Here is a 15,997-nt window from a genome sequence, read left to right on the forward strand (position 1 = left end):
GGTTTGCTTAGATAAATATACAACTATAGCTAATTCTTGAGTAAGTTTTCTATTCTTAAGTTCGGAGTCACAATATTTATTATTTTTAACTTTGAAAAGGTCGAACAAACTCATAACTAGACCTCTATGTTCTGGCTGTTAAATGCGTTATCTGTTCAATGCCATCCCAGCGCATTTACTACCAAGAAGTATTGAGAGTTAAAGATTTATGGAGCTATGAAAAGGAAAATTGAACAATTACTGACCAAGTTTCGTATAATGTGATACATTCTTGGCCCGCGATACATTAATAGCGCTGAAGAAGTGCGAAGTTGGCCCATTAAGTGGTCAATCAAGCGATGTTTTGGCCACTTCTAAACTGATTCCAACTCTTGTTCGGATGGCCGAGGGGGGCCTTGAGTGGAGCATATCGAATGGATGGAACAAGCGTGTGATGTATGGCTCGAGTTAATCGATTCCACATAAAAATATAGTTTAGCCACGCAGAACTGCATTGAGGTGGCTCCCATGGTGGAGTATCATTAGGCCAGCCAGCCACTAAAATGCTAATCGATCCGATCCGAGCTCAATAGGTACAAATGTATCTGTTTATAAGGTATACGTTGGACTTGGTCTTCTTCCTCTGCTTTGCATAATGCCCACACACAGATACACACACACACATACATACATACGCTAACCACAAAGTTTAGATCTTGTATTACCAGCTGACGTATTCGCTAACTGATGAATTTTATACAAATTTGATACACTCGAGGTGAACTTGATTTTGTTTGGCGGTGTTGTTTTGTGTGTCGTTTTATGTTTTCGTATAGAAGCATCAATGTCTAAATGTATCGCCGTGCAGGAGAAGCAGCAGCACCTCAACGAGTTTGGTCCGCGTTTTTATTTTATATGAAAATTCAAATTAAAGCTAATAAATACTTAGGCGTTCATTGTGGCTCTAGTCCGAGCCGAACTCTATCTAAAATTCATTAGAAAACTGGTCCATCTAACCTTCGAGACGAGAAGATGCCACCGAGTGCGGGGATTGGACAGGGGACTTCCAACTGATTGACGTCTTTGGATTGCATAATCCAATTAAGTTGGTGCTAATCGCCCGAAATGCGATGTCAAGTCGAGTTAATGCCACGAGACATGTAAGGATACTGCAGGATTAAGGGCTCCCCTCGAAGGTTGGTCGTGCTTGTCCACTGCGTGTCCAAGTCAAGGCCCCGAAATGCGGAAGACAGCGGGAAGCTCCCACAGCTCCGTGGATAAATGTGTGGTCTTGGACCCGGGTCAACAAATCATAAAAGCAACAGTCAAAATTTATGGCCGGGTGGAAATTATGTGGCCTTTTCGTGGCTTTACAAGTGCAGAATGGTGTTCGTGGCTGCCATTACGTCGGACACTTCTCATGCCTCCGATCGGCTGGACTTGCATAAATATTAAATATATGTATGTGGATGTCTTATGAGCTTCTTTAAATCAAAATTAAATACACAGTTGTGCGAAGAGTCTAAGGGGAAATACCCTTTAGTTCAGGCTTTGTATTTAATAAATTAGTTTTAATTAGTATTTTAATAATCCCATTTGGCTTCCTGTTTTAACTGCTATTAAGAATGCAAGAATATATTCCTAGTAAACTTATTTTACCATTAAAAAGAAAAACAATTTACATATTATTTGTTAAATATTCTTTAAGAGCATACATCTTCAATTCGCCAGGCAAGAAAAATTAATATTTAAATATTTTAATGAAAAATATATATTTTGTCTGAGCGATCTGATTAATTAGCCTGTAAATCAAAGGGTGTGCTCGATGAGAAATAAAAGACTGGCCAATTTGCATGTCTGTCTTTTAATTTGGCTTTTCGGGCCTAGAATCGACGCTGTCAAAAGTGGTCTGCCTACAAGACGGCAATAAGTAAATGGCAATATATTATGTACTGGGACGAACCAGTTGGCTATTGAAATGAGGCGATATAACCAGTTGGCCTGATCCCGACCCGAAACAAATGAATTTTATTCACGTTTAATTTTTGGCTCGTTGTTCGTATTTGGGCAGTCCGTGTAGAATTTACACATCCACGTCGATGCCTTAAGCCTGATCTGTAGCTCCAATTCATACATTATATTTATCTCTTTTGTGTATATTTAATTTTGAATTTAATTTCGGTCCTAAGCAGCCTTGTGGCTGACTCGACGCGTGTGACTCGGAGTGCTCTAGTTTCTGTTTTATTTGCACTCCAAAATGTTTGCGCCTCCGCCGAGAGGAGTGACGTGATGAGTGTTTGTGTGCGATTGCCAGAGGCGGTGTATCACAGGCCCAAGTGGGCTAATTTGGCAGCCGAGATGGGCAGAGAGGTGATGGGGTGAAGTGCACTCTCGAGATGGCCATTAATCAGGTCTCGATGTGAGCCATCACCTCAAGTTCCATTTCGAGCACCTTCCGTTTTTTGTGACCCACGAAGCATGGGGTCTTCAGCTGAACTTGAGCTCGAGACGGGGTGTCGCCTTAAGTGAACAATAGGCTCAACTCGATCCTGGCCTGATTGATGATAGCGGTCCGGAGGTCTTGTAAAATTCTGGTTAAGCTCCACACTTTCGCTTTAAAAGGCCAGTTTGCGAGTTGGTTAAACTTTCAAGGGTCACTCGGTTATGTAATGGACGCAGCTCAGATTCTGTGTAACCGGTTCTCATGGATGCTGGCTACCTGTTCGTCCCACAGTTCCCAGCGCGGTGACCCTCGGCGGTTCCCAAAAATTGACTGGGTGTTTCAAGTAGTGCGGCAAGGATTCCAATGGCAATGGCCCGCAATTGTGGCCCATAAATTGCTGGCCAAAACTGGTTAACGCTCGCCTGCCAGTGTCCTTGATAAGGCTTATTAATATTTTTGTTGTTTCTGGGTCTTTCGCAGGGGGCAAACACGTTTTTTTGGTTTTTTCTCTCGCCGCACCGCTTTTAATTTGCAGCTTTTTGTTTCAAGTAAATTTAACAGTTTTTAAATGAATATCAAACGTCATTTGTTCATCGCATTCACAGACTTGGAATATCCATTAACTAAATGCCGTTAGCAAGTTGTTTATGCGATTTGGCGACCGAGACTGTTAACAATTATTCACTCGCATCGCAAACATTTTACATTTTGCCCAATCATATTCATAAATTTACGGTCGGGATTTCTGTTTTGTGTTCCTCTAACTGTACTTTTTATTGTTTAAACAAAGGAGAGCGACAACTTGTTGAAAGAATTAATTAGGTCTTCTCACCGATCTAAATCAATTTAAGGTGAATGTTTCACAGATCAGTGGTCGATAAGTCGACTTTATTTATTTGCATTCAGCCCATCAGATATGGTTAAAAGACTTAATCGATATTCGAATACATTGTGTCAGGCTGATTAATTGAGTCAATGAATGAAATATGGCTTTTATTCAAGGGCGAAAAAACCCCAATATAGTTCACTATTATACTAAATCATTGTTTTTTTTTCGTTGTATATACTTAAGGGTACAATTAAAGAATTGTATTTATATAAAAGAGTTACTAAAAAAGAATGTATGGCACTTCATTATATTTTAATCAAGACTTTTCAACTTATAAATGAATTTGAATTCCCTTATTTTAAATGATATATTATATAGTGTACACATTATATTTTCATTGCCTTGGGGTTTAACAAAATACTAAGATTTGGCTAAAATTATTTCTTACTAAGACTTTCCATTTCAAGGTTGTTATGGCGTAAAATCCAGTTCGAACCTTTTATAAAACCTTAGGTAATTCCACTTCCTAGACCAGAACTCCAAGCCAAATTCAAAGCTGAGCACAAAAAAGCAAACTAGTTAGTCGGCTTGGGCGTCTGTTTAGATGGCGGATTTACATAAGAATAAATCTTAAGCAGAAAACAATATAGTCCGCCTTGTGCGAAGCCATGTAGAATTTACCAGAGATTCGCGTTATGTATTGGGCCAAATTTGCATAAATCATAAGCACAATTAACAATCTTTCGGCGGCCAGTTCTCCTCCAACCGCTGACGCAGGTGACGTGACATTTGACTCGGAAATTTATATGATTCCCTCGAAGAGCAGATCCGCGAAATTTGAATATCCACGCACTTTGAGAAGAGTCTTTATCCATTCAAAGAAGCGTGAATCTTCTGGGTGCGTAGAGAGTCATCGGCCTTCTTATGAATATTCAGTGGCGACATATTCTTCTCGGTTTTCAGTTCTTCGGCGAACACTTTTTATTAGACGATTTGTGGTTGAATTTTTCGTGTTGCTGGCCAAGAGACTTGATTTCAATTTTAATGGCCGGTGCGTGAGGGTATTTAATTTGCTCTAGGATTAGATAAGTAATATTAATTGTCTACCTGAATGGGTACAAGTCTTTAATAACAAACGTCTGGGCATTTGTGAAGCCAATGAATCTTCTTAGCAGTTTCAGCAAGATTTGTATTAAACAAAAGTATAATTGAGTCGTTTTTTTTCACTTTAATATAAAATAAAGTGGTTGATGCTTCCTGTACGAAAATTTGAGAGGATAGTTGCTTGTCAGAATTTGTTTTGGGTGTACCAGAAAAATTTGTAGTTAGTTTTATGATTTAATATTTGCTTACCTCGTTCATCGCTCTGTTCCTGATGACTAAAAATACCATTAATACAAGATAATGTCTGCAGCACCATTCGGAAATAGCGCCAAGACGAGATCTCCACGCTGATAAAACATAATGAAAAACTAGATATTATGATTTCCGCGCCCGAAGACAAAGACTCATAACAATTCACATACGAGAGCTGAAACTCCCCTAGATTAACAAATTTATTTCTGCATTATCCGAATAGCAACCTGTCTAGAATGCGGTTTAGAACAGGCTCATGCCACGGACTTGTTTGGTTAGACAACTGCCAACGTCCTTCAGTTAAGTTTAAATTTTAAGGCAGCAAATTACCAACTCCTCGGCGTGGAAGACGTTGAATCATCGTCTGTTGCAATGTCGGATGAGGTGACAAAAAAAGGCTTTTCCTCTAGCCAACTGAAACCAAATAATAAAAACAATTCAGTCACAACACTTCAGTTATCCGCAATGACAAATTTGAAATGTCAGCAGTCGTCGTCGTCGCCAAGTGTCATTGCCTTTGCGGGGATGTGCGAAGCAAGTTATGACCCGAATAGTTAGCCAGCAATTATGCAATAAAAGCCAAGAATTAATGTGGCTCTAAGTGCCGTCTGATGGCCGCCGGGGTGACTTCCGTTTGGCTGCACTTCCTCCGGGTGTTCCGCCGCCGTTTTTTTTCTAGACCCTGACTACCCAGTGACCACGCACCTTTGGGCCGAAAGAGTTCAAAGTCATTTCTATTTTGGGCTGGCTCATGACTTCGCGTGGCCAGTGGGTGTCACTCAGATTGGTTCATTAAAATCTAGACGTGACTGCTTGCGAATGATAAATAAATTCTAGTTATTAAAGTGGCGAAATGCAGGCGATGACAAAGCCGATGGCGATGCCGATGCCGAAACCAGTTTGGGAGTCGCTCGAAGAATGCAGCACTGATCAGTGTTCTCTGATCTCTGATCACTGATCATCGAGATCGTCGAGTGTGCGTTTAAAGGTCAGTCGGTTGACGTGGAGTCAGAGATGAGCTGAGCCTACCTTAACATTCAACTCCAGCTGCCATCTGCTGACCCCCGGGCAGACGCATTTTTGGCCAAGTCAACCGGTTCATGTTCAATCGGCCGACTCCAACTGCGACTTCAACTTCGACTCCAACTGCATTTAGGCCTGCTCCGAGGGGTAATTGCCATTAGCCAACGCCTGATCTTCTCGGCCTTATTTGCCTTGGCAAGCTTCGATGGGAGCCTTGACTTGGCTCTCGATCGCCAAGCGAGCCAGCTTGTCTCACCACCAATTGATGAAATTCGGTGGCTCGGACCCATTTACCAAATTAAACGCTGCACGACAACGTGTTTAACACTCGGCGCAGACTTCTGCCAAAAGTGCGAGCATATTTGCCAGCCATCGGAGTTGGCTAAATAGAAATGCCAACAAGAGCAGGCGTTGGTGGATGGATCGAGGTAGTGCGTCTGCCTTAGTTGTCTTAGTTGTCTTGGTTGCTCTTCTGCCATAATTGCTGGGCCCCAATTTGGCTGCCTTTTTGTCTTAGCCATGTTATCTGGCTGTTAACTCACAAACATCAAACATCCGAGACTGGTTGGCTTTCTGGTCAACATTCAGCATTCAGTTGTCGGCGTCGCAGTCAACGGCGGCAGAGGCAGAGGCAGAGGCTTCGCGCTCGGCTCATCTTCATCTGGCCAAAACGCTTTCGATTTCGGCTTTTGGCCGTGTGTTAACAGCTGTCGCCCAGGTGAAGATGCCTCTGCCGACGCCGCTGCCCAAGTGGGCAGATGCTGGGTCCGAGTATATATAGAAAATCTACAAGTTTTGATGCTTTAGTTGGTATTCCACACTCGACCTAGAAGTTAAACCAACTTAGCTTGGCATCGATCAAATTCAATCGTCCATTGAATTTGATACGATCGGTCGCGTCTTCTCCTTTCCGATCCTCACTGTACCGTCCTCAAGGATTATCCACGCACACCGCTTAGGATTACCTACGCACCCGGGATTACCACAACTGCCGCTTGTAGCAGTCCAAAAGTGTACACCATGGTAACCGAACCCAGTTCCAACCCAATCTAACCCAAAACGAACAATGATCGTGTGCAAAGTGCAAAATAACGAAACAAGTGTCCCTCGGTGTGAAGACAAACAAGACATTTCGCAAAGGAAAATCAGTGCAGACGAAGATAAAGAGTATCAGTTTTGTAAGGGAGTTTTAACGTTTTATAGTTTGGGCTTGTGATTTGTAGAAAATATTCAAAACCCAAATGTGACATCCTGTAGGCGAACCTTCAATGATTTTTAATTTCAAACTTCAAATTTTGACAAAGTAACAGTTATAATTACAAAATGAAACATTACTTGTGTTAAAGAAATGTATCAGTTATCTAGGGATATAGGGATTCTTTATAGGGAGATTATTAGAGTTGGCAACTTGCTTCCGATTTTTCTCTGTGCACGCCAGAGCATCGCAAACAAGAAGAAATAGCAAATAAATTGCCAACGGCGACTGCAGTTCCAATTCAAACGCCAATCGCCACCTATTTGCATTTCACATTTTGTCGAGGGTCCAGCTCTGGACCCGGGCTATCATCTCGAGTTAAGAGTTGACCAGCTGGCGGTTGACATTTAAGCCATGTAGAAATTGAGCAAGTGGCATCGAGTGCAATGTTACGCATACGCCTTGTAGGCCGCCCACGGAGCAAATCGCCTTGGCGCGATCCGCAATTTGCGTATTAAGTCATTAGGATGGACCAGCTGCATGTGCACTCTGCCATGTGGCGGCTGCAGTTTCTATGTCAGCATTGACATGGCTGAAGATGAAATTAAAACTTGTTTTTTTTTTTCCATAATTTTCGCTTTTGCTTCTGACATTTGCCAGTCGCAATTTGCGATTGGCGTATTTAGGTAAATAGCCATAAAAATGTTGCCTTAAGTTAGATTCTTAACGTTGCCATTGAACAGACGTCCATTAATCACCGACATTGTTGCCCAAGAAGATTTCATTTGCTGAAGGGCCCCGCTGATCTTTTCCACAGCCTTTAATTCACCCGAATCTCCCACAGTTTTGGACAAATTTAATTGCCCCAAAGTCTTGGCATTGGGGCTCTGCCCTCGATGCGGCGTGAATCAGATTAATTAGCTGCCAATTAGCATACTGAACAGTCAAGGGAATCGCTCTGCCTCTGCGATTGTCACTCCAGGTCCTTTCACTTTCTAACCTTTAGGCACCACCCGCCATAAGTAAAACCCGATTTGGTTTTCGAATTCCAACGCCTAATTGCGGCTGATGCGATATTTAAAACAAGTTAGAACAGCAAAAAGTTCAGGTTCATTAGCATAAATTATTGAAAATCATTTACATACAAAGATCAAATATTTTTGAAATTAGCAAACAATCAGCAACCAAAAATGAAACTGGACCCAGTCGGGTTTGGAGGTATGGGCTAAAATCTAACAGATTTGGTTATAAATGACGCCCGGTGCTTACTATTCTTTTTATGCCAGATGCGTATGCTAATTTTGCGTTTTCTCACTAGTTTTATGGCCTGGCTGTCTTGGCTGATTATTATATAATCATGGCTAGAACTGGTCTGGAGCTTGGGGCCCGGATCCGGGCCGGTTTCTTTCATAATCGGCTATTTTTATAGCCCCCGAAAATTCTCCATCAGCCAATTAATTGAGCTCATCGACACTGGCCATCTGCGGCCATCGACGAGCACTTTCATTAACTAGCAATGACCTTGCCGAAACTACAGCGACAAATGCAAATAAACCCGCTGACAGCATCGTCGGAAGCCATAATTCAGGGGCTACTTCCTCGGGTCCCCATTGAGCTCACACATCTCTTGTGTCGCACCGCATTTGCATGGGCATTATGTATCAATCGCGCCAATCTGCGATATTTACATAGCTCCGGGGGAGGGGACCGACCTAGAGATGCTAATGCCCGTCAAAGTTGAATGTCTGCGCCAGCATTTCGGGTGATTTTCAATGCATTATGGTAAATCGATTCACCGGCACACAGCTCTGCCGTTCGTTGGCTGAACTTTACCACAGCTTTGACCCGCAGGCCAGCAGAGTTGCCTTGCCTCCTCCGACTTGGGCCAAGTTTCCACGAAGCGTGAATAGGCGATTAGCCTAGAAGGCGATCAATTAGTCTCAATCAGGTTGTTAGAGCAAGTCGTTAGTCTGAGCACCTCTGAACGGCGACACCACCAAACTCCATCAATATGTAGCCTCACTAACCTGACTGTATTCTTCGTTCCTTCCCCACAGAGAAGTGCACTGTTTGTCTTGGCGCTTTGCGTTGTGGCAGTGGCCACCGCATCGGCCGATACCCATGAGGTAAGTCCAGACATCTGCCGAATTCCCGATAGCAGGACACTCATAAGCCACCTCTTCCAGCGCAAAACTCGTGCCGCCGAGGGTTACTTCTACCCCCCGCCCGAGGTGCCGTTCGATCTGCCCGTCCGCACCACCCAGCCGCCCACTAGGCCGCCAACGCGCCCTCCTACTCGGCCACCAACGCGCCCTCCAACTAGGCCACCAACCACTCGTCCTCCAGCAACCTATCTGCCGCCCACCAACAAGCCACTGCCACCAGTGACCACCCGTCTGCCTCCTCCACCACCACCACCAAGGACTCCTGCCCCAACGAGGCCACCAACCAGGCCCCCAACCACCCGTCCTCCAGCAACTTACCTGCCACCCACCAACAAGCCACTGCCACCAGTGACCACCCGCCTGCCTCCTCCACCACCACCACCAAGGACTCCTGCCCCAACGAGGCCACCAACTAGGCCCCCAACCACTCGTCCTCCAGCAACCTACCTGCCACCCACCAACAAGCCACTGCCACCAGTGACTACTCGTCGTCCAACACCACCACCAACTCGTCCACCAACCTACGCACCCACCACTCGTCGCCTGACGACTCCGGCTCCTACTTACCTGCCACCCACCAACAAGCCACTGCCACCGGTCACCGTGCGCACCACCGTTCGCACCACTCCTCGTCCAACTCCTCCTCCTACCAGGCCACCAACTAGGCCACCAACCACCTACCTGCCCCCCGTTGTTGTGACCACTCGTCGTCCAACACCGCCACCAACTCGTCCACCAACCTACCCACCCACCACTCGTCGTCTGACGACTCCGGCTCCTACTTACCTGCCACCCACCAACAAGCCACTGCCACCGGTCACCGTGCGCACCACCGTTCGCACCACTCCCCGTCCTACTCCTCCTCCTACCAGGCCACCAACTAGGCCACCAACCACCTACCTGCCCCCCGTTGTTGTGACCACTCGTCGTCCAACACCGCCACCAACTCGTCCACCAACCTACCCACCCACCACTCGTCGTCTGACGACTCCGGCTCCTACTTACCTGCCACCCACCAACAAGCCACTGCCACCGGTCACCGTGCGCACCACCGTTCGCACCACTCCCCGTCCTACTCCTCCTCCTACCAGGCCACCAACTAGGCCACCAACCACCTACCTGCCCCCCGTTGTTGTGACCACTCCTCGTCCAACTCCTCCTCCTACCAGGCCTCCAACCAAGCCCCCAACCACCTACTTGCCCCCCGTTGTCGTGCGCACCACTCGTGCCACCCCACCACCAACTCGTCCTCCAACCCGTCCACCAACCTACGCACCCACCACTCGTCGTCTGACCACCCCGGGACCCACTTACTTGCCACCCACCAACAAGCCACTGCCCCCAGTCACCGTGCGCACCACCGTTCGCACCACTCCTCGTCCAACTCTGCCTCCTACCAGGCCACCAACCCGCCCACCAACCACCTACCTGCCACCCCCAACTGTGCGAACCACCCGTCCTCCTCCACCACCCACTCGTCCCCCAACTAAGCCACCAACCACCTACCTGCCCCCCGTTGTGCGCACCACTCGTGCCACCCCACCATCAACTCGTCCACCAACCTACCCACCCACCACTCGTCGTCTGACGACTCCGGCTCCTACTTACTTGCCACCCACCAACAAGCCTCTGCCACCGGTCACCGTGCGCACCACCATTCGCACCACTCCCCGCCCAACTCTGCCACCCACGAGGCCACCAACCCGCCCACCAACCACCTATCTGCCACCCCCAACTGTGCGCACCACCCGTCCTCCTCCACCACCCACTCGTCCCCCAACTAAGCCACCAACCACCTATCTGCCCCCCGTTGTGCGCACCACTCGTGCCACCCCACCACCAACTCGTCCACCAACCTACCCACCCACCACTCGTCGTCTGACGACTCCGGCTCCTACTTACTTGCCACCCACCAACAAGCCTCTGCCCCCAGTCACCGTGCGCACCACCATTCGCACCACTCCCCGTCCTACTCCTCCTCCTACCAGGCCACCAACCCGCCCACCAACCACCTATCTGCCACCCCCAACTGTGCGCACCACCCGCCCTCCTCCACCACCCACCCGTCCCCCAACTAGGCCCCCAACCACCTACCTGCCCCCCGTTGTCGTGCGCACCACCCGTCCTCCTCCCCCACCCACACGTAGGACCACCGTGTACGTGCCACCACCAACCGTGCGCACCACCGTGTACGTGCCACCCCCGACTCAGCGCACCACAGTGTACGTCCCACCCGCACCCACCAAGCACCAGGGCTACCAGTACCCCGTGCCCAGCATCCCCTTCAACTTCTAGATCTAGAGATCCAGATGTGATTAGGGATAGGGCCTTCGTCTAGGGCTAGATTGATCTAGTCAATTCTCGTACAGTCTAACTTTACACGATCCGGCGCCAGCGGTGCTAGAGGGCGCCACTGGTGCGCCTGCATGGACGACAATTGTTTGTTTTTATTTTATTTTTGTAATTAATGAATCGCATACTCATACAGCTAGGGATCATTGTAAATGAGTGCCCCAATTGTACAGCTAACAGTCTATCCAACTCTTGCTATGTTCTACCACTACTATACGATCGATGGGCGGCCGTCGTCTGTGACGGGCGCCAGCTCAAGACTATATAGCTCTATATTACGATTAAATAAACTTTTAATTCGGATCGCTGAAACCTGAACAATAAAATAAGTTTTTCGAATATTTACATGCATTTTCTTCTGTTTTTGGCAAGCGGAAATCATTTGTGGTCCTGTTGGCTGTGAATTTAACACCCAAACCCAAACAATAATACCATATTTTATCTATCTCTCGCAACCGGGAAATGGGATCACGACATGTCCGGGAGATTTCGTGGTCTGGTTGGTCCCTCCTCTTTTAAGAGGTATCTTAAATGTAGGTTTTCACGACTAAGCTAAGTCAAGAGTGCAGGCTAGACAGTTAACCTTGACCTCCACTTCTGGTCTCTACCAATTTAAGTTGTGGATGTGAAACACGTTAGCTTAGTTAATGGGTTCGAAATGTTCATATGAGTGGGTTCAAATACGAGTTTACCATACATAATATTATTTCCATACTAATATGAACGTCGAATTTTTGATATATTTTATGTGTTTTTTGAACTTATAACTATTAAAATATACGAACTTGTTTTTTTGTATAATTTGTTATCATTTCATTTTTAGAAGCTTTTATTAAGTATACTATAGCTACTCAGTTAGATCCTTTGTCAGTGCATAACCACTTCGGTTTCATTACCCCCGAAGATATTTCTAGTTACTTCGCAGCTATCTTCAGATTTTCATGGTCAATGCGTTTTTTAATATCTCTTTCTTTTCCACTTGCCTGGGAGCACGAATTCGCCTGAGCAATTAATTTATTTGTCTATCTGCAGCTTGCTGTTTTGCTTTCGCAGCCAAACTCTATTAAACTTTCTAATTAAGCTGTTGCACTTGGGCCGATATAACCGACGCTTTTTAGGCGCCGCCAGCGCCCGGTTGCACTCAGTCATCGTTGCGATCCGCGATGAGGCAGAAGCTCAAGCCCACATTTATCAAGCGATAGGCAAGCCGAGTGGTTCGAGCAGCAGATCCCGGAAAGATGTTCATGCAGTCGGCAGTCGGTCAAGGACAAGGACAAGGACAACGGGACACTCGAACGCTACTGGATCCTTGCGGGACTAACGGCAGGCGGTGGATTATGGGCCTGATCCTGGGGTACACAATTGTGAGTTGAAAGCCATTCCAGCTCAATATGATGTTACTAAGTGTATGAGGAGATACCAAAAAGCTTAAAAGGATATTTCTATCCTACGCACTGTCGTACAAAAGTGTTTTCTTGTTATTACAAAGTATAGTGTAATTGCAACCATTTTATGTGTTTAAGTAACAATTACGTGAAAATCTTGATGTGAGCGGATGAAGCTGTAATTATACATCACCCATTTTCAGTTTGAAGTTACGCTGTCATTCGGCAACACAAGCAATTATCTTGAAGCACATGTAACCCCACTATCTTTGATTTCCTTTTGTTTGTGCCTGCAGATGTCTCTCATGGTAGTGAAGGTCGCCTCAGCAGCCACTCTTTATCAACAGCACCAGCAGCATCATCTGCAGCAGCAATCTGCGAACGACATTGAGTCCTCAGCAGACGAGCCATCCCAGCCCACGACGGAGACGGAGCCCTCGGACAGCGACACAGACATCGAGAAGATGCGGGCCAAGTTGCAGCAACTGCAGCACGAGCAGCAGCAGCAGTACCTGCGCCAGCAGCAACATCAGCTCCAGCTGCATCTGCAGCAGATGCAGGCGACGCAGGGAGCTGCTGGGGAAACCGCCTACTTATTGGAGCGTGCCGACAGCAACGTTGCACCCATCTACGGGACGTGGCGCACGAAAGCGCAACGGCAGCAACACGCAACATCGTCGCACGAACCGGACGACGCCCATGTTTACGAGCGCCTGCCCAAGCGATCAGCCACCATGACGCCTCTGAGGGGGTTGCTGCGCGATCAGATGCCACGCCCCCCGCGCCTCACCACCCAGGATATGCAGTTGTCCCTGGGCTCGCCCTCTCCGCCGCCGCCGCCCACAAAGGGTTTGCTACGACGGCAGTACTCCGAAACGCCGGGAACGCGCGCTCTTCGAGGGCAGGAAGAGTTCAAGCCCAAGCCGTTCCACTTTCCCTACGAGGGTCCGATGCCGGAGCAGTTCACCAAGGGTGAGGGTCGTCCCGAGCTGAACAACATCCAGGACATCCTGCAGCACCTGCACATCGGCGGCTTGGCCCCCAGCAAACTGCCGCCCATGGTGATGATGCCCACGGGTCTGCACATCGCAGGCACTTTCAAGAACTTGAAGTCCAGTGGCATTGGGAACTTTTTCCGCGGGAAGCGCAACAAGAAGCAGATGCAGTTCACCATTCCGATGCCCATGTTTCCCATGATGTCTATGCCCATGCCGTGGTACAATCCCGCTGTTATGCCCCATCAGAGGGTGGCCATCGATCAACTGTATCCCTACAAGCCCCGTTCGCCGCAGGATGTTAATCTGTTGGCCATGCAGCCACTGGGAAACGCAAAACCGTTGTCTAAGAAGAAGAAAAAGAAGCAGCAACAGCTTCAGCAGCAACAGCTTCAGCAGCAACTGCAACAGCAGCAGCAACAACAGCAGCAACAGCTACTGGAGCATGGCAGTCAGCAGCACTTTGTGGCAGATCCCTTCGTGCCACAGCACTTTGCACCACCTGTGATCGCACTGAATGCCACACGACAGCCGCAGCTGAAAAGGCTTCCTTTCAAGGTCAATCTGGACATATATCCTGTGCTGCCGCCCTCGCGTCCTGCCTCGGTGATGCGACATCCTTTCCAGCAAGACTACGTCCTGCCCTCGCCTGCTGCCTTGACTGGAACCACGGCGGCCGCTTATCAGATGGGCCAGGGCATTTACCAGACCCCCTTCAAGTTCCCCACCCAGCAGCCCGTAGTCTTCCCTGACCAGGCTACCAGATACAGTCAGCAGCAGGCTTTGTACCACAACCAGGTCCACAAGTTCCCGCCTCCGAAGAGCGTGCATCCCGATGAGCCCATCTACGGACAGACTTCTGGACAGGGCTCTGCACAGGGTCAGGGTCAGGTGGAAAGCCAAACGAGCCCCATCATGCTGCACCTGAACGTGTTCCCCAAGCAGAAGCCAACTGCCACAATTCGCGCCTCCACCAATCCATTCTACCATCACAGCATGCAACGCAACATGATGAACTCAAACGACTTGCCGCCACCCAATCCGCCCAGTCCCATTGAACCCAGACAGGCGGTCAATGGCAGTGGCCCTGGTCTGCAGCAACAACAGCAGCAGCAGCAGCAGCAGCAGCAACACCATCCGTCGCATAATCAAACCCAGCAGCAACATCAGGCGACACAACAGCAACACTTGCAATCCCTGCCCGGCAATCGATCCAGCACCATTTCGCGCAGCGATCATCTGCCGCTGATTGACTTTGAGCATCCTATTGTGGCGGCTGAGCTCCCAGATCCTTCCGCCTTTGGCGGCATTCGGCAGGATCATCGATATAGGAAAACACCGGCGGATGAGCACTATCGTTATCCGAAGAACGCCAATATCGAACAGATGGCAGCGGAGGCCCAGACCGCCTCGCTCTTCCGATTTCCCGTCGAGGATCTGATACAGTTCCAGGTGGACGATGCTCTCTAACCACTAACTACGCTAGTTGTACTTAGAGTAAGTTAGGGCTAGCTGTTCTCCATAGCAAGGACTTATTTACCTTGAATAATTAAATGAAATATAGCTAAATTGTATGTTTTATATATTTATAATACTATAATATAAACGTATCTCATTCTATATAATTGTAGGCTTTTTATTACTCAACTTAAATTTTGGGCATTTAATCTGAATTAATTTTGTCAGTAGTGCGTTCATATAACATGCGTAGATTTAGGTATTGTGTTACCTAAAGTTATAATAATTCTTGTGGAAGGTTAAATGTTCTACTGACAACAAACTGGCATCACGCTAATTGAAGTTTAGGTTTGCATTGGGCGCATTAAGTATTTTACATCCCTGTATGTAATTATACCCGTTACTCGTAGGGTAAAAGGGTATACTAGATTCGTTGAAAAGTATGTAACAGGCAGAAGGAAGCGTTTCCGACCGTAGAAAGTATATATATTCATTATTAGAATCAATAGCCGAGACGGTCTGGCCATGTCCGTCTGTCCGTCCGTCTGTCCGTCCGTATGAAAGTCGAGACTGCCACACCTACACTTTTAATCTCTCTGGTATTTGTATTAACATATTTATTTGGATTCGTTTTGAATAGGCGTTTTACCATTCTAAATTTTATATAAAGACGAATTTAGCGGTGCTATCGATTCTTATCAGGTATCATATGTAATATCTGTGAAAAATAGTCCACACTATCATCTTAAATCATGTCGTAATAGGTACCCTAATTTTTAGTATTAGTATTCAATAAATATTTAAATATATAATATAT

The 15,997-nt window shown here is 47.1% G+C and overlaps 2 protein-coding genes across 2 annotated transcripts; both read left to right on the top strand.

The window, feature by feature from the left end:
- The first annotated feature begins 6,450 nt into the window (after positions 1 to 6,450).
- LOC120449613 (proline-rich extensin-like protein EPR1) lies at positions 6,451 to 11,687 on the top strand. The gene is made up of 3 exons (XM_039632188.2): positions 6,451 to 6,653; positions 8,883 to 8,951; positions 9,012 to 11,687. The coding sequence occupies exons 1-3, from the start codon at positions 6,651 to 6,653 to the stop codon at positions 11,283 to 11,285; spliced, it is 2,346 nt and encodes a 781-aa protein (XP_039488122.2). The 5' UTR covers positions 6,451 to 6,650; the 3' UTR covers positions 11,286 to 11,687.
- An 893-nt stretch (positions 11,688 to 12,580) lies between these two features.
- On the top strand, positions 12,581 to 15,192 carry LOC120449903 (putative mediator of RNA polymerase II transcription subunit 12). Its single transcript, XM_039632595.2, has 2 exons — positions 12,581 to 12,706; positions 13,024 to 15,192. Exons 1-2 carry the CDS (start codon positions 12,581 to 12,583, stop codon positions 15,190 to 15,192), a joined length of 2,295 nt encoding a protein of 764 aa, XP_039488529.2.
- Positions 15,193 to 15,997: the final 805 nt, after the last annotated feature.

The sequence above is a fragment of the Drosophila santomea genome, chromosome 3L, assembly GCF_016746245.2.
Source record: "Drosophila santomea strain STO CAGO 1482 chromosome 3L, Prin_Dsan_1.1, whole genome shotgun sequence".
In the NCBI taxonomy this organism is placed as follows: domain Eukaryota; kingdom Metazoa; phylum Arthropoda; class Insecta; order Diptera; family Drosophilidae; genus Drosophila; species Drosophila santomea.

What these genes read in the sequence shown, in the direction of transcription:
- LOC120449903 (XM_039632595.2), top strand. Translation starts at nt 12,581, where the DNA reads ATGTTCATGCAGTCGGCAGTCGGTCAAGGACAAGGACAAGGACAACGG. An exon ending in TGATCCTGGGGTACACAATT is followed by an intron (nt 12,707 to 13,023) that starts GTGAGTTGAAAG and finishes TTGTGCCTGCAG; the next exon opens with ATGTCTCTCATGGTAGTGAA.
- LOC120449613 (XM_039632188.2), top strand. An exon ending in CATCGGCCGATACCCATGAG is followed by an intron (nt 8,952 to 9,011) that starts GTAAGTCCAGAC and finishes CACCTCTTCCAG; the next exon opens with CGCAAAACTCGTGCCGCCGA.